The sequence below is a fragment of the Heterocephalus glaber genome, unplaced genomic scaffold, assembly GCF_053883595.1.
Source record: "Heterocephalus glaber isolate CG9 unplaced genomic scaffold, H.glaber_assembly_v1.0 deba00000469, whole genome shotgun sequence".
Taxonomy (NCBI): Eukaryota; Metazoa; Chordata; class Mammalia; order Rodentia; family Bathyergidae; genus Heterocephalus; species Heterocephalus glaber.
In genome coordinates this window covers 1-26668 of record NW_028258144.1, presented here as the reverse complement: position 1 = coordinate 26668, position 26668 = coordinate 1, and the positions used below count along the sequence as shown (strand labels likewise).

The following is a 26668-nucleotide window of genomic DNA, read 5'->3' as shown; positions in this document are numbered from 1 at the left end:
TTTGAGAAGCGCAGCAAGTTACAGAAGCAGAATGAAGCAAGCAGTCATTTTATATTATTTTATACTTTCCTTAACATCATCACCTCACTGAGTCTGACATGACAAAATAGAATTTCTATCAGATTTTAGTGGCTCAATCTTATCTACAGATGGGTAAATAAAGAGGGTCACTAAGTGTATCAGAAACACCTCCGGTGTGAGCAGCAGACACATGAACAACTGGGAAAAAATAAACTTGATGAAAGGAACAGAATAAACATTTTAATACTGATAACATTAGCAATATATGATAGTACACATTGCAAAAAAAAAAACCCACCAGAATGGCTCTCTTGTTTTGCATTACTGAGGATCAAACCCAGGGACTCATTTTTGCTAAGCTTGTACTCTGTGACTGAGTTGTATTACCAGATGAAGAATAGTTTTCTTTTCTGATAAAAAAAAATGGCATTCAGATAATGAGAATCATCTCTTAGAAATTAAAAATATAGAGCTGGCACAGTGGCACATGCATATACTCCCAGATACTTGAGAGACTAAGGCTGGGGATTGCCTGCCTGAGCTCCACAGTTCAAAGACCAGCTTGGGGTAGGTAGCAGGATCCCACCACATTTAAAAATAAAGAACTGTGTGTGTGTTTGTGTGTCAGTGTGTGGTTGTCTGTGTGTGCTTGTGATTCATCCCCCATATCTCCAAAACAGCTATTCAGCCTGCTAGGCTGAATTGGGTCTCCTCAAACTACACAATTTGACATTCTAGTCCCACTACCTGAAAAAGTGACTGCACTTGCAGATAGAGCCTTTAGAGAGATAAGCAAGTTAAAAAAGACATCAGTAGCATGAGCCCTAATCCAATATGCCTGCCAGCCTTTTCAGAGGAAAAGGTGAAAGATGTAGCTCAGTCATAGAACCCTGGCCTAGCATATTTGAGATCCTGGGTTCCATCCCATGCACTGCTCCCCAAAGAGGAAGAGAGTAGGACACAGGCAAAGAAGAAAAGCAACAAAAGAAAACTGGAAGAGATACAGGGAGATGCTGGCCATTTACAGGAAAGGAAGAGAAGCCTCGGAAGAAACCAATGCTTTGGACATCTTTATCTTTTCTCATTACCCCATCACAGGCTCTCTGAGATTATTGGTTCATTGGCATAGCACTTGTGGCAGGAGACCTCAAGTCTTCAGCCTTTGGTGCTTCCCTAGGGACTCTATTTGCAGAAATCTCACATGGCCTGCAGCATTCGGTACATTCACAAGGTTGACCAGCACTCTCTATGTTGTCCTAAAACACTTTCATAAGCCCAAGAGAAAGCTGATCCCCACACAGCTATCATTCCCTATTTCCACATCTCCCCAAACCCTGGTGATGCCCAAGCGATCTGGATAACTTGTTTTTTCTATGGACTTGTGTCTCAAGGCACAAATTCTTCCTTGTCATATGGAGTTCTACTTTGTGATGTTCCCTTGATATTCCTCTAGCCCTTGCCCTCCTCTTTACCAGTCAGGCCCTTCCCCCAAGGCCAGATACAGGGTGTGGGCTGGCACAGATTTGAGCCCCTCCCCCGAGTCTTTCAGGAAGAAATGCAACAGCCCCAATGGTCAGTTGTGCATTTGCTCCACGAGGTTCAGCAGGGAGGAGCCAGTGAGAGTAGCAGACCCCTTTCTCCCCTGTTATGCAACTGGCCCATGACACTACTGCCAATCTCTTCCTTCTTGGAGCTGGCTGCCAAGATGCTTGTGGGAGTACACAGTCCAGGATTAATCTTTGCTAATATTACTCTTTAGGTATAAAGTTCAGTGTTCACTCTTGACTGTAACAGGCATGTGGGCAACAGGAAAACTGGTGTGCAGATGATATGAGTTGCAAAGGACTAAATTTCAGCAACACTGAAAATACAAGCAGGAGGCAGGGCTTGCTCCCTGCTCATGGTTATCTTTCTAACTCGTTCCTCCCTGCTCTTCTCCTGATAAATATAATTTCTGGGTTCACAATGTTATGGATGGAAGGAGGAGACTATTCAAGATCAAAAAAACAAAGGTCTTGAAGACATCCAGCAGAATAGAGGGTAATGAGCACCTGGCAGAGGTGGGGAGAGGTAGGGGCTACAGAAGGAGTGAGCCAGGCTGCAGGACTGCATGTGGGTTCTAAAAGCAGAGGAACAGTAGCTGGTGGGAGCCTCCACCACTGGGGGGGCCCTTTCTCCCTGGGCAGGATGCCCCCATTAACATCACTGTAAAAGAATTTCCAAGCTGGCTCTTCTTTGGCTTCTCTGCCTCTCTGGCTCCTAATCCCAGCAGGGCCTGACCACATGTGTGAGAGGTTAGGAAAACCATTTCTCTGCTAACCATTTCTCTGAAAGCTCCTTCAAAAGCAAAGGAACCATCCTGGCCTCTTTCATTTCCCACCATGGCAATGTGCCCACTCAGAGCTGTTCCTGAGGTAATGGCCTTGCTGAGCATGGAGAACTGGAAGCACCAAAAAATAGAGGATGCTCTATGGCTTTCTTCTTCCATCTCAATAGCCTGTCATAAGGGCATCACCACTAAAGGAGAAGATAACAGGACAGCTCAGGAGACAACAGACCCCGACTGTGAAGGGGCATGGTGGGGGAGTGGGATAGATGCCCGAACGACTGAGTTCAGAGAAGCACAGGGAGGCAACCTGAAGGAGGAGATGGGTTGGCAGACTTGATTGTGGGTGACATCAAGGCCAAGGTCAAGCTGACCAGGATTGGGGGACGGGGGTTGAAGTCCTTGGTCCTAAGCAACAAATAAATTGCATTTGGAATCTTGCCATGAGTGTGGCTAAGAGTCTCCATGTAGGTGCAATGGGCTGTGGTAGGGTCAGCTGGGGTGATTGTTTATGGTGTCCTCCCACTGACTCTTGAGTAGAGAGGAAGTTACATCAGGTTAGGAGAGAATCTACAGCACTGCTTTCATGTTAAAAGAACTTGGCTGAGGTGTGGCTGGACTCATGCTTTCTGCAGAAGATCAGCCTGTGGGATTGGGGGTCTCAGAAAGAAACTCCAGACTCCCACAGGCATGATAGTGTTAGAGATGAAGTAGCTGGGAACATAGACAGTCCTGTAAAAATCAGCGCAGACCCACATCCCCACTCACCCTTCTTGTGGGGCTTCCAGGAGGACATGGTCAGGACAAGGCAGCTATGATTCTAGTGTAGTGGAACCTTTGGGGACAGGGTTCGTTCCAATCTGGGTCCCAATAGTGTCAGATCTGGGGCAGTCACTTCCTCAACATCCCCTCTTCCTGTACACACAGGAACACACCCTACTTTGATTATCCAGCTGGGTCCAGTCAGTTGAGGGTCAAATGCACCGAGGTCTCTTGGTGAAAACATCCTCTACTGCAACCCTATCTGCCTTCTTCCTTCTGCATGCCCACTGGGGGACTAGAGAAGATGCAGCACTTTGCTGCCCAAGTCTTTTCACAGGGCTGAATCTCAAGCCCTTGCCCTGTAGCTGTAGCTAGAGTTAGAGACAGGGTTTGGAAAAGCCTGGCTTCTTTTCTAGGGTTGCTTTGACTCTTCTTCAGGACCTTGAACCTTGTCTCAGTTAGACAGGTGGTACAGGATGATGCCCACATCCCCAGCACTTCAGCCAACCCAAGACATTTGCAGATGTCCTAAGACCAGCAAGGTACAAGACAAACCTAGCAGAAACTGCTGGCCCACAAAGTGTGTCTAGTATTGTGATGTGGTTGCTTTAAAAGCAACATTATCATGACACTAGAAACATGAGGCAAGGCAATCCACAAAGACAGAATGGAGAAGAGCTGCAACTGCATGCAAACTACCATCAAACATGCCAGACTCAGGTGGGGACAATTAGATTTTATGCTTTGTAAGACAGAAATATCATAGTATGTGACTATAGCAGACTCAATCAGGTTTTTGTTAATACAAAAGAAATAGATCACAGGCCCCCATCCTGAGCAGAAGGGAATTGGTACAATAAATGAAATATAGGAATACTTGTTAGCCTCCAGATTATATTTAAAAAATAATGGTCTGTCTTTCGGAAGCCCATGCCCTGGTAGAGGGCCAGAGCACTGCGCTGCATCATACTTGTCTCAAGCACAACTTCACCATAACCCTGGTCCCGGGCAAACTGGAGGACAGTCCTGACCAGGTTTTTTGCTATCCCCACTCCTCGGTGCTCCTTAGCCACTGAGAGGTGAAACAGCTCCAACTGCTTCTTCCCCAGTGGCGGATTCTTCACTGGCAGAGCACACACAGTGCCCACCACCTGTCCCCCAGACTCGGCCACCCAGAAGCAAGAGCCACATGCACTCAGGTAGGATTTGGTGATGTCAGCCATGTCTCTTCGCAAACATGTGGCCACATACATCTTCCAGTTGTAACTGGCAAGGAACCACAAGAAGAGGAGCAGAGTGAGGCTGGACATGATAGATAGGAGCCAGGAGCCAGAGACCACGAGTAGGGTGAGGGGCACCCCAGTCTCAATCAGGAGGGTTCCAGGCAGCATCAGCATGTGGCGGAAGGTGGCAGGGACATGCTCAGTCATGCCCTTGGAGAACAGGTCCAGGACTGGTTTTCGGTCGCTCTCCTGGTATGTGCGGATGTGATAAGCAGCCATGTTGCCACTTCTGTGTCTAGAATGGAACAGTCCTTGAGGGACAGCCAAAGCTGCCTGTATGACTTCACTGCAGCCCTGGGGAAGAGAGAGAAAGCCATGTGAGTACCCCACCACTCCTGGTCACCCAGGCACAATGGATACCTTGCTCAGTGTGTGTCCTTCTGCTGTGGCCCCAAAGGAAGCAGGCCACCAGCACCAGAGAAGAAAAAACACCCTGCTTGTAGAATTGTTTGAGGCCTTAATAGAACAACTCATATGAAATGCTGGTATGTACAGTCCTCTCCTCTACAACTGCATTACCCTATTACTGGTTCTTTGAAGCTCTTGGTATATTGAGATGACATGTGTGGCAGGCAGAACTTGCAGCCCTAGCCCTTTGCTCCCTTCTGACGGTCTATCTATACCAAAAATTCTGTGTTCCCCAGCAGAAAATTTAGCAAAATCTCTTCACCCAATTATAAATACATTGGATGCTGAGAAGCTAAAAGGTTCAAGGACCAATATGGCCCAATTTTGAGATTTCCCAAGACATTTTGGTTCTTTGGCCCACGCTGAGGGGCCTGGATTTGCACCCATGCCCTATTACCTCTTACCACAGGGGCAACAATGTGCAGGGTGGCCTCAGCCTTCAGATCCTAGCTGACTCCCAGAAGAGACTGTCTAGGGCCTGCCTGACTTCTGCACAGAAGATTTGGATGCCATTCATTGCTTGGCTCATGAATAGTTTTTAATCATAAGCATCAGGTTAAGTAGGAAAGTGCAAAAAGAGGAAGCTTTCATTTTTGTGATTCACCTTTTGATCCCTGGGAAATGATCTTGTAGAAGGACACAGGATCCGGAACGGCTGAAGAGTCCTCACTCTGATGAGAGCCTGGACTTCTTCCTGCCTCCTTCAGGACGCAGCAACTATCGCTAAACACCCTAAGCCCTATGCACACTCTACCATGGTTCTGTACAGAAACGTGGTAGGAGCCTTGAAACACTGCCCCCGGCCTTGGGCTCTCTTATCTCGGGCCAGCTTCCAGGTCTCCTGGCTCAGTAACAACGTCCTTCCCAGCGGCACTTCTTCCAGAAACATAAGGTGATACAGGCTCAGCCACCCAGAAACAGCAGCCACATAACCCCTCTCCCCCATTCAGCCCCTCAGCAACCCTGTGGATGGCCCTGTTGCACTCACTACACATGCTCTCTGCAGCCCCAGCAGAGCTGACACCCAGCTGACAGGTAGTGGGACAGTGGGCAGATGCCATGGGCCCTGGTGGTGGCTTAGAGTCACCACAATCACACTTCTTACACATTTTAGCTGAACACGAAACTCACTAAGACTGCCAAAGCAAAACAGGGCAATTTTTTCTCCATGAAATTCTCTACGGAGGGGATGCTTCCCTTTTACTAATGTGCTCAACCCTGCCTATGTGCAGTACCTTCACAGGACAGTGAAGGTGTTGGCTTTCTCCTCTCAAGGATCTCTGAAGCAGAGGACAGCAGAATCCTAGCTCTCTGTGCAGGATTTCCCTCATTTTTACTGTGTGGCAGGGGACAAGGGGACACTTGGATATGGCAGAGATGCAGTGATGTGGGTCATCCGGGGAAGGAACGCCTCAGGAAAGTTCAGTGTGTGGATGCAGGTGGAGGCCCTTCCAGCTGTGGTAAGAGCCAGGAGAAACGGATATGAGGAAGTAGGCCTCAGTGGACAGTGAGATGACCTCCTCAGGGTGAGGAATAGAAGCCTGAATACAGAAAGAAGAAAGGCACAGCTTTCGGGAAAGGTGGCTGACCAAACTACTTTTGGAGGAAGTAGGTGAGGGCACCCAGGTGTCCACATGCAGGATATGTGGTGCGGACTCTACTCCAGGGGCAAGGGAAGCCACAGACATGCTGTTAGCAGGGAGCTCAATGAACATGGTGTGGGGTGTGCATGCATGGTCATCACTCTTTCTGCACATGGAGCATGAAGCACAGGAGTCTACAGTAGAAAGATATAACCCCAGAGGCATGTGGATGATCCTGGAAAGAAACTGGTCCCTAGACACAATTGTGCAGGTAGAAGAGTACCTGTCAGGAATGCCTACCTCGAACTAATGTACAGTCTATTCTGATTCTGTGCAAAAGCCTTGTTAGTGGCTGAGTCAGGCCTCAGGAAAAGGCATTTTTTTCCCCTAATTTGCTGAAAGGTCTTGTTTGCCCACTAACTTTTGCACCAACAGGCAGGGAAACCAACACTATGAAAAAGTGAGCATCAAAAACACCTCGTTAGGGCCAGGGATTTAGATCGGTGGTTCCGGCACCTGCCAAGCAAGCACACGGTCCCGAGTTCCATCCCCAGTACCAAAGAGCAAAACAAAATAAAAAACACCTGGTTAGAACATTGGTTCCTTCTCTTTCTAGCTGTTCGACCTTGAGCATGTCACTTAACATCTCTGAGCCTCTGTATCTTCATCTGAAAAGCACAGCAACATACTGCTGAGGATTGAATAGAATAACATATATGAAGCACTGATATCCATAGTATCTTCCCCTCTACCTTCATTACCCTAACACAGTCTCTCTGGGCTTCTTGGCATATTGGGATGGCACCTGGGGCACCAGACCTCATGTCTTCAGGCCTTTGTTCCCTCCCCAGGTTCCATCCATTGCAGAAATCCTGTGATCCCCAGCAAAAGATCAACAAATCCTCCTGCTGAGGGTAAAGGCGTAGGCTGCTGAGAAGGCAAAAGGGCCAAACTCTGAAATGGCCTGGCCTTTAGATCCCCAGTAATGTTCAGGGGCTCCTCGACCATATGGAGAGGCCTGACCTTCCACCACTGTCCACTTACCTGCTCTACTGTGGAGTGACAGTGTAGACGGTGGCCCAAGCTCTCAGGCTCCAAATGGCATTGAGAAGACACTGTCTAGGCCCTGCCCCCAGCTCTGGGAAGCAGACCTAGGTGCCACCTCATTGGCTCCTGGGAATATACGTTAATCATAAATCCCAAGGTCAATGAGCTGAGTTGTTACTAAGCAGGGAGCCCAAGTCCATCCACCCATGTGATCTTTGCAGAAGTAACCTGGAGGGGAAAGCAGGGTTTGGACTGCTCCACAGACCTCACTCTCATGGGAAGACTGCCACCTTCCTCCTATTTTCTTTAGGAGGCAGCACCTCTCAGCACACTAGGCCCTCTCTGAGGTCCACTTGGGACCCCTGCACACTTCTGCTAGGAGCCTCTGGACTGTTCCAGTCACCTTGGGCTCATTCAACAAGGGGTAAAGTCCAGGTTCCGTCCTCAAAAACAATGTCTGTCACATCTGTGCTTCTCCCTGGCCGAGCTGTACCTTGTCCAAGGTCAATGGATCCTGGGCGATTTCTCACACTCATTTGCACCTCCTCCTCCTCTCCATTCACTTGGGTTTTGGTTTGGTTTGGTTTTCTATGTTAGGGAAGTTTTATTGGAAATAAGGAGAAGGAGACTAGCTCCTGGATTTCCAGGTGAAGTCCCAATGGGGTTCCACAAGTAATTCTCTCACTTTAGAATTACTTATAGCCAATAGGGTACAGGAATTGCTTAATTGGTTAGTGGTCACCTATCACAGGTGGCTCTGTAGGTTTAAAATGATCAATTGAGACTCAGGCTTTTTAGTCCAATTCTTTCACATGGTATTTACAATAAATTGGGATTTCAGAAGGAACTGGTCAATCTGTATTATACTTTCATAGAAATTCAGGATCTTAGTAGGGAGTGTTGCACCTCCCTTTATTAGGGAGCGGTCTGCATTCCATGCTGCCTGAGGAAATACATTCTAGTTCACTGTCTATTCTTAATTTTTATCAGTATGGCTGTTCACCCCACTCTGTCTCAGGCCCTTCCACTAGCTAGCTGCCTTACTTTTTGTTAAATTAATTTTATTGGTACATTTTAGATGTACATAATGATAACACTCATCATGTGGAATCTATGCCTTACATGATTTATCTTTTTTCTAGACATTTTTATATATTTATTGCATTAATTGGTACATTTTAGGTATACATTATGGTCACATCCATCACTGGGAATTTGTACCTGTACATGATGTATCCTGGTTCTTATTTTTCCCCATTCCCCTGCCCTCCCTTCACCCCCTCCACCCTCCCTATATACATAAGCTTTGTTTCCTTTTTTCCTTATTTGCCTCATTTTTTTCTTTCCTTTCCCCTGCCCCCCCACACCCCTTGTTCCCCTTCCCCTTTGAACGTTTTCTCCCTATTTCATCATAGTATACATTTTGATCCACATTTACACTTTAGTTTCTCCACCAGAGAAGCAATTCAGTATTTACACATGTGTAACCTATTTAAAACTTAGAGGTCCATTGGACCCAGCTATTCCCATTCTGGGTATATTCCCAAAAGAATTATTTACGTGATATATCTTTATTCTTCTTTTTTCCCCATTTCTCTCCTCGCCCTTCAAGCCCTCCTCCCTTCCTTATTTACAAAAGCAGCTGGCTCCCAGTAAGAACTCAGAATTCAAAGAAGACAGAGGGAAAGAAAACAACAGCTGATCATCTTAAGAGGAAAGAGTCGACACCAGATTCATCCTTGGTGAGGTGTTCAGAAATCCTAGGACAAACTTTCCTACACTATATAGAAGAAATGTTCTCTAACCGAGCCTTTTAACAAATTCTCTAAGGGACAGCATACCAGGTCTCAACACTCAAATAAGGATAACTGGAGCATATTTTGTAACTGTAGATAATCAAAGGTAGAATTAGGAAGAAGGTATGGTGGGGAGAGGGGAATAAGGTTGGGACAGGAACCATGCCAAGCATGTTTGTGTTACTGTAAGCCCAGAACACTGGAAGCTGAGGCAGGAAGATCACAGTATATTCAAAGCCACCCTGAGCTACATGAGCTCAAGAGCAGCCTGGTATCCATAGTGAGATCCTGTCTCAAAAACCCAAACCAAATCTATATTGCTCATAGGTTGAGCAGGGAAGGAGAGGTCTAGGAACTGGGCCCAGCAGCTGTCCTAAAAGGAGGTCTAGAGGCAAGGCAGAATAAAGATCAGCCTCACTCTCTTCCTCCCTCCCTCCTCCACTTTCTGCCAACTCTCCTGCCTAGTGTTCATTGGGCCAACCTGAGTGGATGCCAGGGTTAAAGGTTCCTCGTGCCATACTAGTACATATAGGTCAGTCTTCAGGACAGAGTACTGTCAGGAGGGGTAGTAACTAGAGGGGAAAACAGAAGACACCTGGCACACAGAGTTCTGAAAACACTGAATGGATAAAGAAAATGTGGTATTTATATACAATGGAGTACTACTCTGCCATAAAGGATAAATTTGAGTCTTTATAGGAAAATGGATGCTCCCTGAGATCACAGTGTTATGTGAAATAAATCAGATACTCAAGCTTAACTATTACATAATTTCTTTTATGAGAAACCCAAAGTATAAACAATTTAAAAATCAAAATAAAGGATGCAAAGCAAGCAAGGGAAAAAGAAAAAAAGGGAATAGAAGGCAAATGGGAAGGAGAACAAGAGAGAGGGAAGGGAAGGAAAGGAAGAAAAGAAAAAGAATAGAAGGAAATAAAGGTTGGATAATAGGAAAATAGGGAGATAGATCTTTTACAAATGGGAAGGGAGTGAAGGATGGATGAGGGAGGGAAGTGAAAGTAAAAACAAGATGTGCTGTGTACATGTACCAGCTCTCCATGATGAACATGATTACGTACTCAATCATGTAATAAAAAAAAATTTTTAAAGAGCCCCAGCATTATGGTACACACCTATAATCCCAGAACTTGAGAAGCTGAATCAAGAGGACTGCTGCAATTTGAGGCCAGCCTGGCCTACACAGTGAGTTCAAGGCCAGCCTAAACTGCATAGTGAGATCACATCTCAAGCAAAACAAAACAGAAACGCCCAGAACATGAAACTCTGATGGATACACAACTGTACTCATTCTGAAAGCAACTACCTTACAAGGTTATGCCTTATCCTACACTTTGACCCCGTGTATCAAGTGGCACTGCAGTCAGCAAAACAAAGTCAGGAGCAGGGGAGCAGCTGCAGTGCCAGCACAGCTCCTCACTGCAGAGGACTGGGGAATTAGGCCATCAGGGGTAAATCCAGATGTGGATGGTGGCAGAGGCAGAGACAGAGCCGGGAACCACTTGGCTCTTCTTTTAAAAAAAGAAGGCTCGAGGCTTGGAGCAGTTCATATAATTTAGAATTTGGGGAAGGAGGGGATAAAGACAATGCCACTGAAGTTACTCACAGCTTTGCTTGTTCCCATGGCTGGGGAGGCAGGGAGCAGCAACGTCACCTGAATACAAAGTCCCTCCCCATCTCATCTCAGAGTACACGCGACTGGTGTCTTTGGGCTTTAATGCATAATCCTGTGACTAAGGAGCCAAATATGTGACCTCTCAATCCAAACCCCTTTTCCTTTCATCACCAAATCCCCTCCAATAACAGCGTACTTTTGCTGAGGGAGCATTTAGGCCCTGGACCTACCTGGCTACTCATAAAGGGTATTGTTCTAAGTTGGCTCAAAAATACTGAGATACTTATGTTAATTCTTTGGCAGTACTTTTATTTTTCCTAACCCAAAGGCTCACATGAAGTTGAAAATGATAGGTCTCCCACCACCTCAGCAGCTATTAAGTATAGTAGCTGCCCTCTTCCTATGGTGCCTTGCCCCCTCCCCTGTGTGACATCATGCCAAGATGGTTGCTCCCACCAAAGAACAAACCCTTCTTCCCAGCATGCCCCTGTTCCCACCTAGACAGTAACCTAATACTCGCTCATCTCCTACCACCTAGTGACATCACCGGCTCCTCCATTCCCTAGTCACTACCTCATTCAACCCTGCCTCAGCCCCTACAAGCCCCACCCCAGTCTCTATAAAAGACTCTCCCTGCCCCAGCCATATTGCTTTTGTCTCTCCTTTGTTCAGAGACAGCCCGGCAGATCTATTCCCCTAATAAAGGCTTGTTGTGGCCTGGTCTGGTCTTGGTCTTCGGCCCTTTTACCTGACATTTCTGGTGCCGTGACTCGGATGGTAGATGGTCCATTAAGGGACGATCCCCCGCAGGACGGGGTTGATTGACCTTTTGGCCATCTCCAACGGACCTATCTGCCGTTGCCAGGACCCTCGGGGGCTTTCTACCTTTGCCATTGCTGACGCTACACATCCACACCGGTCACCAATGTCTGGGTGAGTAGGGAGTTCAGCCTCCCTCTCGTCGGGTTCTCTGTCTCGTTCTCTCTCCCTCCGGGGACTTCTCAGAAATCCAAGCGCTTGGTCAGAAAAACCCCCACGGCCTCTGGGCCCAGGACCGTGCCCCTGGGAGACGTTCCATCGGCCCGCCTCCTCTCGTTCTCTCCCTCTGGGAGACTCACTGGGAGATTGTCAAAGGAGACAAGGACTCTTCTCCCCTTTGTCTTTCTCCCCAGGGGCTGCCTCCTCCTCACCCGCTCTAATCAGGGGGCCCAACAATCCAAACCCCGCCCCTCAACGCCTCTGGGCTGCCTTCTGGCACAACTCAAACCTCTCGGATTGTTGGGACCAGACTTTAGGCCAAAAAGATTTGTTTTCTATTGTAATCAGGTTTGGCCTCAGTATAAATTAGATAATGGGTTTCCACGCCCCAAAAATGGCACTTTCAATTTTAACATACTGTGTGATTTACACAACTTCTGTCAGTGCAATGGCAAATGGTCAGAAATCCCCTACATACAAGCCTTTTCTACCTATGCTCTTAACCCTCCCTCTGTCAAACCTGTTCTTCTCAAGTACTCCTAGCCTGAGCCGATCACTCACCGCTCATACCTCCCCCACTTTATAACTCTGTTGATAAGAAAAAGTTTTAAAGCTTAATAGATTAGCTATTAAAGTAGTTGTGGAAGCAAACTAAGTAGTGTATCCCTTTAAAAACTTGCATTAGCCCATTGCTTCTGCTGTTCAAAGTGAAGGTTATATAGCTTCTTTGATTTGTAGCTCCACTATAGATAACATCCTAACTAAAGAATGAAGTGAAAATCCTTGAACAAACTTGTGATATATGTGCCTTAACTGTCATGTGTTTAGGGCTGTAATCAGTGACAGAAACCACCTGTGTCTAACCATTAAACAGGAATTAGAACTTTATTTACTTAACAAAGACCACTAGGGATGAGATAATGATGGACAAAAGTATAAAATGTTTATAGTGAGTCGGAGACAAAATATTTAAAAAGCTATAAGTAAAAGATATATTTTTGATATAAAAGGATTTTATATGTTTGTCTTATTAGCAGGACAAGACCAAAAGGCCTAAGTACATCAAGAAGGTGTGCGAAAGTGATTTATAAAGGAAATATGTATGTTTACTTGTTGGTTTCAAGTTTGTTATAAAAGGTTTACAGAAATAGAGGTTTCATTGCTTCTGATTTTAATTCTACAAGAGATCTCTGTTAATTGACTTACAAAAAGTTTAAATAGTCTTATTTATAATTATAAACCTAAAATTATAAAGAGATTATAATTCCATTGGGCTAAATATATTTGAGTGCACTCTAGTTTTAGAAATTGTCTTATATCTTTGTTTTTGTCCAATCCTACAGCTGTTTTATTTATAGATAAAGGTTATTAAGTTCAAGGCATGCTCCCCAAGGAGCGGCCGCATGGAAATATTTTCCAGTCTTTGTTCACTAGGGGGACCTCAACAGTTTTCATCTTACAAGAGACTGACCCAATAGTTTTCATAGCCTTATAAAAGACTTACAGGAATAAATATTATTTAAATATATTATTATACTGTTTATATCAATTGTCATCAAAGGGATAAATTCTAAATATGTTATTATGGTGTGCTTACACTGGTCATTTTCAAAGGACTAAATATCCTGTAAAAAACAACAATAACAAGGTTTTTTTTTTTCTAGTGTACTAAATGTATTTATACTTTCCTACTGTACAGGTTTTCTAATATTTGTTTATGATAATAACCTCTTTTTGATTCAGGTATTTGCCTTTTCATACACTCTAGCTATTTATGATAACAGATACATATATGGGGTATTTTCTTTAGATGGTATCCTATCAAAAGATTATTTATTTATTTTTTAAAAGATAATTTAGGTAAAAACTTTTGGTGTTTTAAAAAAATGAGTACATTTAATGATGGCTATTTTATATCAAGGTGGACATTTAAATGTGTTACAAAGGTAAAGTCATCATAATTGTCATGTTAAAATATTATTTGTGGCTCTTTTTCTGTTAATATTCTACAGGAATTCAACTACTAAAAAACAACCATGACTGATGACAGTAACAGTTCTCTATATTTTAAATTCCAAAATGTTTGTTATTCAGGTAAAACTATAATAGTTAAGTTCATTATTCTTGTTACAATGCTAACGCTATTGACCTTCTCTTCTGGGTGTTCAACAACTAAAGTTTGGAGACCAAAACTAAAAGGTAACAGGGCTATGAGGACAGCCAATATTTTGGCCCTGGCCCCTCAAGGTCAACAAAGTTCCAGGACATGAGGGAACCTTCTCTACAGGGTCCTACATCTTTGGTAAGTCACTCAACCTCCTAAACTGGGAGATTGCTGGACACCAGAGGACAATGTACTGTGTGCCAAAGGAGGGTCACCAAGAAAAAACTCTCCACTGCTTTCACTGAAAGCAACTTGGTCAAACAAGGCCATAACCCATCCAGATGGCTGACACTGACAGAGAAGCAGAGAGGCACTATGCATGGTTCCAAAGTAATGGCCTGGGGAGACTTAACTGACCTTAACAGATAACAAGAGGTTCATATTGATTGACACAGGTCTCACTTTAACTTGGTCTTAAACACCCAGCAGAAAAAATAACCAAAAGAGGCACAAAACAATGACATAATAATAAAGCTAGACTTCAGAAAAATTAAGACATAGCCCACCCATTAAAATCTTTTGGTTCACTCATGACACAGCCATTTCAAAAAGACAAAACTTTGGGTACTAAATAGAAGCAAAAATCATTAATTAGCTACAAGTGTGTACAGATTCTTTTCAAAAAAATTTTAAAAAATTCTTTACAGGTAACCAATCCTAGAAACCACTGGTCTCCAGATCTCTCCTTTTAGATAAGTGTTTTTCTGATTCTGTGATAACTAATTAACTATCATGTAATGATCAAAAAAACCCCAAACAAACCATAAAGTAAGAGTATTGAGAAGAAATCACGTGCTTGTCAGCCACAGTCAGGATAAGTTCTATACCAAGCAGCTACAAGATTCCTTTTAAAATAATGTACATCCTTGTTCTCTGTTTATGATGCCTCTTCTCATTGTGCTCATATTTCCTGGATACCTACCCTTGCCTAAAAAGATCAAGCCTTTTATGTTACACTTGATCACCTTAAGTCGTCCAGTGTCCTTGTTGAGGTTATCAGTTCTCTTTATTTTTAAATATATCTAGGAGGCCTCCAAAAACTGAGAGATACAGGAATAAAACTTTCCTGGCCTTGAATTTAAAGAAGTCAGGTTCATAGTAACACTACACTCATCGGTATGTTGGCCTCCAAAAGACATTTGCTCAGTTACATACACCTTTTATATTCCCCCCCCCAAAAAGGGATTATAAAGATTATATAAATTGTGTTTATCACCTTTCCACTCATTCTCTAAGAGCAAGGACATGACACATGGGCCCTTAGATCAGGAGCTATGATCTCTTCCATAACAGTCTCTTACTTCTATAACAAATGAGCCCCTAAACATCCAGCTGTCTCTGTAAAACCTATGTAAATAATAAATAAAAAATTACATGTCAAATGAAAAAAATTAAAACTCAATGGGCCAGATAGATATGCCCCCCAAGGTACTAATCAATAGTGGGGTACGTTTGGTTCCTGGAGCTCATGGCTCACCTGGCTATTACTACTCTTGGGACTCCTTAGTATTATCTGTTTAATTCTCTGTTTTGGACCGTGCCTGGTTCGCTGTTTTCAAAATTTCTTGCAGAAACGATTGAGGGCATTCACCAGCCAGACAGCCACAGAGTTCATCATGGCAGGGAACCAGCCAGTACGGCAAAAGGAAGAGGTCCCCACTTGCCACTGACCTCATCAGATCCAGGCCTAGCCCTGATCTTCGCCCCTTGTCAGCAGGAAGCAGCTCCAGAAGAAGAGACCTTCACCCAACTATCATAAAACAAAAGCCTGGAATGATAGGTCTCCCACCACCTCAGCAGCTATTAAGTATAGTAGCTGCCCTCTTCCTATGGTGCCTTGCCCCCTCCCCTGTGTGACATCATGCCAAGATGGTTGCTCCCACCAAAGAACAAACCCTTCTTCCCAGCATGCCCCTGTTCCCACCTAGACAGTAACCTAATACTCGCTCACCTCCTACCACCTAGTGACATCACCGGCTCCTCCATTCCCTAGTCACTACCTCATTCAACCCTGCCTCAGCCCCTACAAGCCCCACCCCAGTCTCTATAAAAGACTCTCCCTGCCCCAGCCATATTGCTTTTGTCTCTCCTTTGTTCAGAGACAGCCCGGCAGATCTATTCCCCTAATAAAGGCTTGTTGTGGCCTGGTCTGGTCTTGGTCTTCGGCCCTTTTACCTGACAGAAAACATTATTTATAGCTACAGAAATAAAACTCTTACAACTTGTCTTCATAATGTACAAATTAATAAATATGAGTTTAATTTCACTATGTACCGCATTCCACAATGCAAACATGTGTAGACGTTAGAAGGCATCATTTGCAAGATTACTATGACATGGGCATGCTTGTACCCTACGGTGTGGAGTGCAAAGTGGAGCCATTTTGAACTCACACTTTTTTTGTGGAGGGGGGGGTGCTATAAGAATATAGAAACATGTACAAATTTTTTTGCAAAGAAAAAACCAAAAATTAAAAATGACATGTGTAAAATAGAACAATTTCATATGTGGTACACTGCACATCAATTGGAACGAATGTTTTTGAGCCCGGTAAGCAGCAGCATTAAGGATCTGTGGTCACCCAGATTTGACTTTAATTCTGATTATAGCACTGAGATTTCGGTCAGCTTCAACTCTCTAAGGTTAGGAGGAAAGGATGCTTTTATAACACAGGGATCTAGCAAAGCAGCACCTTACCCAAGTGGTCAAATTTAGCCCTACCCATACTAGGACCAACAGACATTGTGCACCTCCTGATGAAATGCAATGGGAAGAACTTCATCTAAATTTTAATAATTTAAAATGAAACAAGATAAGCAGTCTCTGCCAGTATCTGTGGCGCATGCCTATAAGCTCAGCACTCCAGAGGCTGAGCAAGAGGATCCCTGTGAGTTCATCAACCTGAACTACATACAGACTATCTTAAAAAACAAAAACAAACATGAGCACTATCAATCATTTCTATATGGACGCTTTACAGCCACTAAGAAACTCACTATGCTCCCTTCCAGCTATGAAGGGATGAGGGAGCACAGGCTGAGACAAAGCCTTCAGCACCTGGGTTCCTAAGTCACTACAGTGAGTCCTCCTACTGATTCAGGATGGCTCTGCAACAAGTTAAGACATAATTTTCTGTTGTATCCAACCAATTGGCTTTTGAACTGTTTGTCACTGCAGCCTAACTGACCCACAAGTCCACAAACTACAGACCTCCGTTCAAATCCTGCCCACCACTTGTGTTATAAATCAAGGTTGACTGGGACACCAGCATGTCCTTATGTGTGGTCTGTGGCTGCTTTGGCACTATAACGTGTAGTTGAGTAGTTGCAGTGGATCATGGTCTGCAAAGAGGAAAATTTTTGTCTTGTTCTTCACAAAAGAGTTCCAGTTTGCTGAGTCTTTTTGTTTGTTTGTTGAGACAGGATCTCAATATGTAGCCCAGGCTGGTCGCAAACTTGCAGCAATCCTCTTGCCTCAGCCTCCTGAGTGTAAGAATCACAGGGGACCACCATGCTCTGCGAGTTTGCTGCGTCTTGACCAAATCTATCTTGACTGACACAATTAAAAACATAGGTGAGGGCTGGGGATTTAGCTCAGTGGTGCTGCTGCCTGCCTCGCAAGTAGAAGATCCCCGAGTTCGATCCCCAGTACCAAAAACAAAAAACAAACAAACAAAAAAATAAAACAAGCTTGTAAAAAAAAAATAGGTGACAAGAAAATCCAATCATTATTATTTTTTGGTACCAGGGATCGAACTCAGGAACTTGTGCTTGCAAGGCAGGTGTGGTGCCACTGTGCTACATCCCCAGCCCAAGAAAATCCAATTATTTATCAATCGTGACTGTTCTCTAGCTATGTGACCTTAAGTGACTTCACATTTCTACAATTAATTTTTTTTTTACATAACAAGACTTTTATTCAATTTACAGTTCCTTCCTTTACCCTGCAGCAATTTGTGTCACCAGGAACCCCTTCAGAAGCCCCAGGCCTCTGCCTCTATTTCTTTCTTTTTTTTTTTTTTTTTGGTACTGGGGATTGAACTTGGGACCTTGTGCTTGCGAGGCAGGCAGCTGAACCACTGAGCTAAATCCCTAGCCCTATTCGTTTCTTTTTTCTCTTTTTTTTTTTCTTTTTTGTTTTTTGTGGTACTGGGGATTGAACCCAGGGCTTTCACATTGTTTCTACAAGTTTTTAGTTGCTCCTTGTACAAAGTGGGGGTAAATACACTGTCGACTTTGTAGGCCTTCTGTGAGAATTAAATCCACATAAAATACAAAACAGGATCCAGAAGCTTGGAAGGGAAGTGTTGGAGTAGGCTCAAGTAGGGATGCGATGTGAACTGGTGGATATAAGATTGCTCAGGTAAGAGCCCAGTACACTGTAGGCACTCAATAAATGGTTGCATTTTTTCTTCTAATTATATAGAAATGTGTTTGAATATATACAAATGTAGAGATAATAAAAAATAGTATTCTCTTTAATGCTGACATTTTCTGTTAATATTTCTAACATTTCACAGAACATCTTTGGTTGACATTCTACAAACGATGCCATCCAATAATGTCCCAATGCTTTCTTCTTGTGATGACAATTTATATATCTGTAAAAATGACAGACAAATGATGTCTTTCTGATACATTTATGCACTACTAATTTTCATTCTACCAACATTGATAAGTGAAATTTTCATTCATTTATTGGGTTAATGGTATGAAATCATGCATCACAAATGTGATTAAAATAGTCAAAGCAGATAAAAATTCATTGCTTATCTCAAATATTTCCTTTAAAATGTAGTTATGATCATAAAAAACATTCTCTGTACGTAACATATTTGTATCAATTTCAAAAGCACTCATCTAGATACTAACTTCATACTAGTCAATATTCTAAATATACTATATAACCTTGAGAATTAAAGGTACTCACCTTCTGAAAGTTGAGAACGTTTTTATCAAATACATTTCTAATTGTACTTTATGTGCACCTCCTAGTTCTTTTTCTCTATAATTATTCTTAAATCATTTTGAAAATTAACTGTTCGTAAAAGGCCAAACAAATAGGTGCATTGTTTTGTTTTTCGTTGGGTTTTTGTTTTTTTTTTGGTACCTGTGATTGAACTCAGGTCTTTGAGCTTGCAAAAGGGCAGGCGGCAGAACCACTGAGCTAAATCCCCGGCTTTGTTGGTTTTTGAGACAGGATCTACCTACATAGTTCAGGCTGGTCTTGAACTCACTATGTAGCCCAGGCTGGCTTTGAACTCAGGGAGATCCTCCTGCCTCAGCCTCCTGAGTGCTGGAATTATAGGCATGGGCCACCATGCCCGGATAGGTACACTGTTGACCAATAAACAGCATCAGCATTATTCACCTATCACACTCTAAAAATATAAATTTACAAACCTTTTTGACTTCTGAAATATTTGTTATTTCAGGAAGGTTTTTCAGAGAAACCTGAAGACCTTCCACTTGAGATATTAGGTACTCTTGATTTATTTGCTTATTTCCCTCTTCGATGTAAACAATTAGAACTGATGTGTCATTTGCTGAGACACCAAATTTTTTCAAAGCTCCTGAAATCTAAGGAAAAAGAAAAAAAGAAAGAAAAACTGAAAGAATGAACTAGGTCTGAAATATCTACTTATGGGCCTTCTTCAGTCAAGTGCTTCCTGTTTTTCATACCCTAGTTTTTCCCTTCCAGACTCCTTCAATAATCCCTTCCCAGCATCTACTGTTTTGGCCTCTAATGTTCTGCCTGCTTATAGCTGCACCTTGTTCCTGCAAAGTCAAGGCCTTATTTCTCACACAGCATGTAAACAACACCCCCTTTTGGCCCAAGTCACCTTCCACCCACATGTTCCTAGCATCCAGCCAGTCTGAGGCTATCCCTGTGTTTCATATTCTTCTGCCTATGCTTATGCTTTGTCCTCGGCCCATCACTCTTCTCTCTGTGGCTTGGCTGCTGAATGAATACTTGAGGGACCAGGGCCACTCCCACCACCACACTCTCCTCCCTCCAGAATGAATGGCTTCTTCACTATTCTCCTACCTGTGCATTCACAGTCCCGTTATGTCATTTAACTTAGGGCAGCTTAACTTTTGTCTGTTTTATCTGCCTCTCCTCAGAAACACACTTGCTTCTTTTGCTCCTAGAACTAGAATTGGAATAGGAATAGTGTCCTGAATTATTTCAAAATATCTCTAAGAAAATCATGACCTGGTAAACTTTACTGCAAGTACTGGGGAATTCTACTACTACTATGCTGAGATAACTGCATTTTATAAACTTTGTAATCATCTCTTCTTCAACCAAACCACAAGATTTCTAGTGTTCTCTTGACAATATTAGTATCTGGTCGTGTTAGTAACAGTAGTAGTAATACTAAAACTTCACCAGCAATATTTCAGTCATTTTTTCATGTGCTACATGCATGTGGAATGTTGTTAGCTCAGTAATTTTTATTAAAGAAGTAATCCTATGAATACTTCAAACCATGAAATCTTCCTGTGCATTTGGTATGTGAGTGAGCATGGATTCACGACTGCTCTAGGAACCAGAAAGTTCCTGGAACTGTGTATGAAAAAGACATGCATCATTCCCTCAAGGACTTTACAGGAGAGTGAAAGACATGCGTGAATGTACAAAATGTCCAAGCTCAATTTTTATCATTTGGGTTTCTGTCAATCTCTTAAGCAAAAATACTTGAGAGATCTTACTGACCCCACAGGGTAAGGACAGGCAAATCTAGCCTCATTGAATTTAGCCAAAATTTGTTTACTCAGATGGAAACTGACTCCAAAGCTTATTTGTCTAGGTAGTGCTAAACCTCAAATCTCAGTCCAGAGCTCTCTTTGTGATTATTTTGTTTTATTACTAACAACTACTTTCCTAGAGCTTAACCTCTACCCCAACACTAGAGAACACATATATCATTAAGACAAAGTCAACAGAAATATGGACAATAAATTCCACATTGGGCTAGGGATTTAGCTCAGGGGCACCGCTCCTGCCTCACAAGCACAAGGTCCTGAGTTTGATCCCCAGTACCGGGAAAAAGAAAAAAAAAAATTCCACATTACATTGTTATTTGGGGACAGGTTGAAAATAATTTCAGTAGATAGAGCTCGTGTCTTCATTTTTCCCAGTTTGTAGAGGTGAACTGCTTTGTTTGCTGCCACAAGTATCTGAAATGGGTCAACAATCTACGAAGGAGAATACAAACAATAAATGGGGAGGAAAGAAATTACATGGGGAGAATCTGAAAGTCTAAAGATATACCCCTATCTTGTAGTAACTTTGGTATGCAGTTGTTTTACTTCCTGTGACTCACAGGGAACATATTTTTAAAACTATTGTCTGAAGGTCCAGGGTAGTTAAAAAAAAAAAAATCACAGAATCTTAGCTAGACGTGGTAGCGCCTACCTATAATCCTAGCACTTGAGAGGTTGAAGCTGGAGGATCATTGAGTTTGAAGCCAACCTGGGCTACACAGTAAGTTCAAGGCCAACCTGAACTACATACCAAGACCCTGGCCCAAAAAATAAACAAACACAGAATCTTAAAGCTTCAAGGAAATTAAATAGTAAAAAATGTTTTCAAATAACATTTATTCAGGGCTAATAAGGGAAATGCAATATTCTAAACATTTTACCTGCATTATTGTCTACAGTGTTCACATTCCTCAATGAAATCAGTATTATTCACATGGAAAAGATGAAGTCACTGAAGTAAAGAACATCTGGGTTGAGTCCTAGCTCTGTCACTTACCACCCTGAGAACTTGAGCAAGTTCCTAATGTTTCATCTGGCAAAAAATAATAGTACTTACTTGATGAGACTGCTGAAGATGAAGTGAGTTAGGTGAGAGAAAGCACTAAGTACAATGCTAGGGACAGAGAGAGCGCTATGTAAGTGGTTGCTACAACTTGCTCAAAGTCATAGTAAGTGGCAGAGCTGGATTAAGTCCAGGTACTAAAGTCTCACAGTGTCTGCTCTTAACCACCATGCTGTATCTTCTCCACAGACACTGTCTTGTTCAGAATCCTCATTTCACAGATGAGAAGCTGGACAGCTGGGCATGTGCCAGACCACAACTGTGGTCAGAGCTACACCATGACCTTTTCTCTTCTTCAGGACAGGGCCTGGCACTTCTGCTTCCATTCATTTGTAAATTCAAGGCTGGCTAAGTCTGACTCGGACAAGAACTTTTCACCTTAAGATGACAGAATTTTAGCCTAAACTACAACATGAAAAATTAACATACTCTGAAAAATCCCTTTATGGTTCACTCAGTTTCACACTTTGTACTCACCACTGTAGGATTTATTAATGAACCATCAATGCTGCCTTCCATGGCCTTTTTTCTCAAGTCTCCAGCATTTTTTACATCTTTAAATAACAGAAGGGTCACCCTGCATTCAGGAAATAGATCCAGCTCACGTGTTAACTGCATTTCATAGACAAGCAGGATTCTACCACACCAAACCTAAAAAGCAACAGATTTCTTTTTAAAATGTTAACATTAGCCTGATATTGTGGTGCATGCCTGTAATCCCAGCACCAGGGAGGCTGAGGCAGGAGGATTGGAGATTCAAGGCCAATCTGGCCTACACAATTTCAAGGCTGGCGTAGACAACACAGCAAGACCCTGTCTCAAACAAAACAAAACACAAAACTTAACATTGTGACTTGTTTTTTAAAAAATTCCTTGCTAACAAGTGAAAGTAAGTGTTACTATGAAATGACAGGAACAGTCAACTAGAAAAACCCAACCCCAAACACATTTGGCTTCCTCATGCTTTCTTCCTAATCCTGCTGAGGTGTTTCTAGTTCTTTTCCCATTGCTGGGAAAGGGTCACAGGAGCTGCCTGATCCCCTGCCTGTCCAGATGAGAGGCTCACATGCGTGACTGACTGACTCAACCAGGAGTAGAATATTAGGAAGTTTTGGAACATAGGCTACTTACAGTATTAATGAAACTTTACCCCACCTTCGCTTTTTAACTTTCTGATCTCACTATTTTATTTACATTTTAGCAGAACCTAGAGACAAATATTAAGAAAATAATTGTAAAGTATAAAGTATCACACTTGACCCAAAGATATTCATCCCATGCATGGGGATTAGCAGAGAAAATACAATAAATAAAAAATAAATAACATTGGTCCTTTCTTAGATATAAGTTTAGTAGGGAAGAACAGGGTATATATAAAGACATAAAAGAAGTACAGAGTAGGCATGTACTCAGTGATAGAACTGCTTTCCTAGCATGCTCCAGGCCGTGGGTTCTATCCCCAGCACTGAAAAATAAAGACATAACTATATCCTTGAATGGAAAACTAAGTACTATAAAATTTGATTTTTGAAAACAAGTTTAACTTTTTTAGGCAGTCCTGGCGATTTAACCTAGGACTTCACATGCCAAGGGTGTGCTCTACCACCCAACTATATGACATCATCAGCTCCCAACAGTTAGCATTTTGGTGAGGCCATTTGCTAAGTTCATTTCATCCTTTTACTCTGCAGTTTCCATTTCTTGGACTCGTTCTTAAGGAATCAATTCAAAATTTGGGTATTATAATAAGATGCATTTCTCATTATTTTAACAGTGAAAGGGTAAGAACAACTTATCTAGCCAATAACAGGATTAGTGATAACTAAACAACCGTTAAAAACTGTACACTTAGCAAGGCTTGTTGCCTCTGGTCTACAATCCCAGGACTCTGAGGATCACAAGTTCACACTCAGTCTAAACAATTTAGTGCTGGTTTACCAAGACCACGTCTCAAAATAAAATAAAAAGAGCTGAGGATATAGCTCAGCACAAAAGCTATGGGGTCAATGCCCACTACTGAACACAAACAAAAAACTCCACTCTTGATGACATGTGAAAACAGCGGGAACATTAAACACTGATGGAAAATGAAACAAAATGTGGCTGAACTTCAGGGTTTTGAAAAGCTGCGTATAAAGAAAAAAATCAAAAAGCAGACAGCAAAAAATTAAAAAATAATCTCTGATCTGCTGAAAGTACATGTGGATTATTTCTGTTATGAAAAGAGAAAAAAGAATATTTGTAAATAATACCCTGGCACACAGTAGTTTAATCTTTAGTCATATTCATGTCTAATGAAAAACAAATGGATGCAACAAAACCAGGGGTTAAAAAAAAGAAAAACAAATGGATACCAAAAATACGGGGGGGGGGGGGGCTTGAAGGAAATACCTAAACAAAGTTATCTTGACTAGTGAGATTACTAGGTGATTTTTTTTCCCGTTGGCAGTACTGAGTTGAACCCAGGGCCTTCACATTGAGTTACATTCCCCAGGCCTTTTTTTTTTCTTTCTGGTACCAGGGATGAACTCAGGACCTTTCCCTAAGAGGCAGGCGCAGTGCCACTGAGCTCCATCCCCAACGTACCCCCTTTTTGAGACGGAGTCTCCTAAGTCAGTAAGTTGCACAGACTGGGCTTTAATTTTTGATCTCTTTTCCTCAGCCTCCCAGAGGGCTGAGATTACAGGCATGCACCACATGCCTGGTTTATTAAGTGATTTTTACTGTCTGGATAAAAAAATAAGTATTTTGGGACCAGGGATTTAGCTCAGTGCTGCTGTCACCTGCCTTCCAAGTGCGAGGTCCTGAGTTCAATCTTCAGTACCCTTCCCCCCAAAAATATACATGTGTTACACACCTGTAATCCCCAGCACTCTGGAGTCTTGAGGCAGGAAGATCAATGCAAGTTCAAGGCCAGCCTAGGCTACATAGTGAGAACCTGTCTCAAAACAAACAAAAAAACCCCAAAACATATTTTGTTGTGCATGTTCTGAATTTTCAACAGGGAGCATACAAAACACAAGTACTTACGATCAGGGAGGGAAAAAATTTTGTCTGTTCTTTTTTTTTTGGTCCCAGGGATCCAACTCAGGGCTTTGGGCTTGTGAGGCAAGCGAGGCACCACTGAGCCAAATCCCCCGCCCCTTCCATTCTTTTAATCCAGGGGGGAAACCTTAGAAAACCTCAAAATAGTTTATTTTTGTTTAATGTAATTCACTCACTTAGGCCAGAAAATTTGGAATTATTGCTGGACAGTATGTGTTTCTCCTCTGTGAAACTCATGTTGAAATTTAATTTCCATTTAAGATAGTTTGAGGTGGGAACAGGTGGGACTTTCAAAAGGTGATTGATTAGGACCCTGCCCTCAGGAATGCATCAATGGTTTATCTCCCCAGTGAGTCAGCTCTAAAAGCCAATTTGGTTAGGTCACCTTGTGTACTCCTTTGTCTCTTGCCATGTGACACCCTAAGCAGCCTCCCTCAGGGCTGTGTTCAGCAATGCCACCACTACACGCTGTCCCTGGACCACGACTGTTAGCCAAAATTAACCACTTTATAATTCGCTCCGAGATATTGTTCTTAGCAACAGAAAATGGACCAATAGACCCATCTTTCAAATCCCATGTCTAATACCTATAGTCCTGAATTTCTGCCTCCTAAATAAATTTTGATCCACCCATTTCTCTCCCACACCTCCCTCTACCACTTCCATTCCTCTGTAGCAGTAGCCTCCTAAGAGTGGTGGCCTTACTGAAATCCCTGCCCCCCTATCATCCAACTTCTGCCCGCAGCCATAATGATCCTTTCAAAACATATATCAGACTGTGCAGTTCTGATGTTGACAAAGCCCCATCTTTAAGTTGTCCCGTCTCTAGGATCAGGGCGCTGCTTACCTCTTCTACCACAATCAGTCTCTAGTCACAAACCCATTGAAGAGGTAGTTCCTGTCTCTCTTCTTTCAAGTCTTTTGCTGACTCAAGCCTTCCTCCTTCCTTCGGAGTCCATTTGCTAGAGCCACAAGAGCCCGGGGTTCATTTGTGTTATGCCAGCTCCTTAGTACCGAGCACGTTAATCATGTGCCTATTCGTGTTGTTCTGTTTGAGACAGTGTCTCACTGTGTTATCCAGGCTGGCCTCGAACTCCTAGGTTCACAGGCAGGCGCCGCGGCGCCCTATGGGCCTATTCGTTTGTCTCCTCGCTAAACTATTTCTCGGAGGGAAGACGCTATCATTTCCGTCTTGCATTTCCAGCGCCAGTCTTGGCAGGCAGGTGGTGGATATTGGCTGAGGAAACACTGGTACCACCCCCAGAAAACTGTAAAGCTACTGGGGCCGAGGCTTCCCCACCCAACCCCGCCCGCTACAGGGGGGCCAAAACTCACTGTCCGGTCCTGGTCCTTAGGGAAGCTCGTCCCCTCGGAAACAAATCCCTTAACTTCCGGAAGTGGTGCCCAGTCCCCGCCCTCCCGGGCTCCATTTCCTGATAAGCCGGCTCTGTTCACCTTTTAGATCGCGGCAGTCGTTGTCCCATTGGTCTGTTCCCTGACCCCAGCCTGCAAGTCTGAGTCCTGTTAGCTGACGCAAAGAATAACAGGTGCTAGTTCATCACTTCCGGCGGAGGCAGAAAGGACCCTCCAGCCCAAGCCGGAAACTGAGGGCTAAACCTCAGTTGTGGCTTTCGAGAGACGCGCTCTATTCCTTCCTATATAAAATGTTGACAAGCCAAACTCTACGTATGTTTCCACTTCTCGGGAGTCCACAGTTCGTTATCAGGACAGGCAGGACTCAGTCGGCTTCGTGCTTTCCCAGCACTCACGTAAGGAGGGTCATCCGACC

General features: G+C 43.2%; 2 protein-coding genes and 1 long non-coding RNA gene across 13 annotated transcripts; 1 reads left to right on the top strand and 2 right to left on the bottom strand.

The window, feature by feature from the left end:
* Nucleotides 1-3830: 3830 nt before the first annotated feature.
* On the bottom strand, nucleotides 3831-13504 carry LOC147829829 (N-acetyltransferase 8F1-like). 4 transcript variants are annotated; one of them, XM_087201617.1, is made up of 2 exons: nucleotides 11608-13504; nucleotides 3831-4686 (listed from the first exon to the last, which is right to left on the bottom strand). In XM_087201617.1, the coding sequence occupies exons 1-2, from the start codon at nucleotides 11767-11769 to the stop codon at nucleotides 3928-3930; spliced, it is 921 nt and encodes a 306-aa protein (XP_087057743.1). In that variant the 5' UTR covers nucleotides 11770-13504; the 3' UTR covers nucleotides 3831-3927. The 4 variants fall into 4 exon arrangements, with proteins under 4 accessions (XP_087057743.1, XP_087057749.1, XP_087057753.1 ...); XM_087201623.1 differs by having other exon boundaries at nucleotides 11745-13504; XM_087201627.1 differs by lacking the exon at nucleotides 11608-13504 and adding an exon at nucleotides 7428-7620.
* LOC147829828 (uncharacterized) lies at nucleotides 11602-16149 on the top strand. The gene is made up of 2 exons (XR_015447547.1): nucleotides 11602-11792; nucleotides 15573-16149. It is a non-coding gene; the product is annotated as an uncharacterized LOC147829828 (long non-coding RNA).
* An 83-nt stretch (nucleotides 16150-16232) lies between these two features.
* LOC147829827 (EKC/KEOPS complex subunit TPRKB) lies at nucleotides 16233-26441 on the bottom strand. Of its 8 annotated transcripts, none has more exons than XM_087201651.1 (6): nucleotides 26215-26383; nucleotides 24692-24772; nucleotides 22312-22485; nucleotides 21081-21203; nucleotides 19404-19580; nucleotides 16233-17553 (listed from the first exon to the last, which is right to left on the bottom strand). In XM_087201651.1, exons 3-6 carry the CDS (start codon nucleotides 22450-22452, stop codon nucleotides 17545-17547), a joined length of 450 nt encoding a protein of 149 aa, XP_087057777.1. In that variant the 5' UTR covers nucleotides 22453-22485; nucleotides 24692-24772; nucleotides 26215-26383; the 3' UTR covers nucleotides 16233-17544. The 8 variants fall into 8 exon arrangements, with proteins under 8 accessions (XP_087057777.1, XP_087057767.1, XP_087057795.1 ...); XM_087201641.1 differs by lacking the exon at nucleotides 16233-17553 and adding an exon at nucleotides 18001-18601 and having other exon boundaries at nucleotides 26335-26441; XM_087201669.1 differs by lacking the exon at nucleotides 16233-17553 and adding an exon at nucleotides 18001-18601 and having other exon boundaries at nucleotides 22312-22411; nucleotides 26335-26427.
* Nucleotides 26442-26668: the final 227 nt, after the last annotated feature.

Bases quoted from the DNA above. Each gene is read 5' to 3' on its own strand.
- LOC147829829 (XM_087201617.1), bottom strand. From the start codon at position 11,769: ATGTGTAGCGTCAGCAATGGCAAAGGTAGAAAGCCCCCGAGGGTCCTG. The intron at 4,687-11,607 runs GTAAAAGGGCCG...TCTCTTCCCCAG, and splicing joins CACGGCACCAGAAATGTCAG to GGCTGCAGTGAAGTCATACA.
- LOC147829827 (XM_087201641.1), bottom strand. From the start codon at position 22,452: ATGCAGTTAACACGTGAGCTGGATCTATTTCCTGAATGCAGGGTGACC. The intron at 21,204-22,311 runs GTGAGTACAAAG...TCTCCTTCGTAG, and splicing joins CATTAATAAATCCTACAGTG to ATTGTTGACCCATTTCAGAT. The intron at 18,602-19,403 runs GTTTGTAAATTT...TCATTTTTACAG, and splicing joins ATATTTCAGAAGTCAAAAAG to ATATATAAATTGTCATCACA.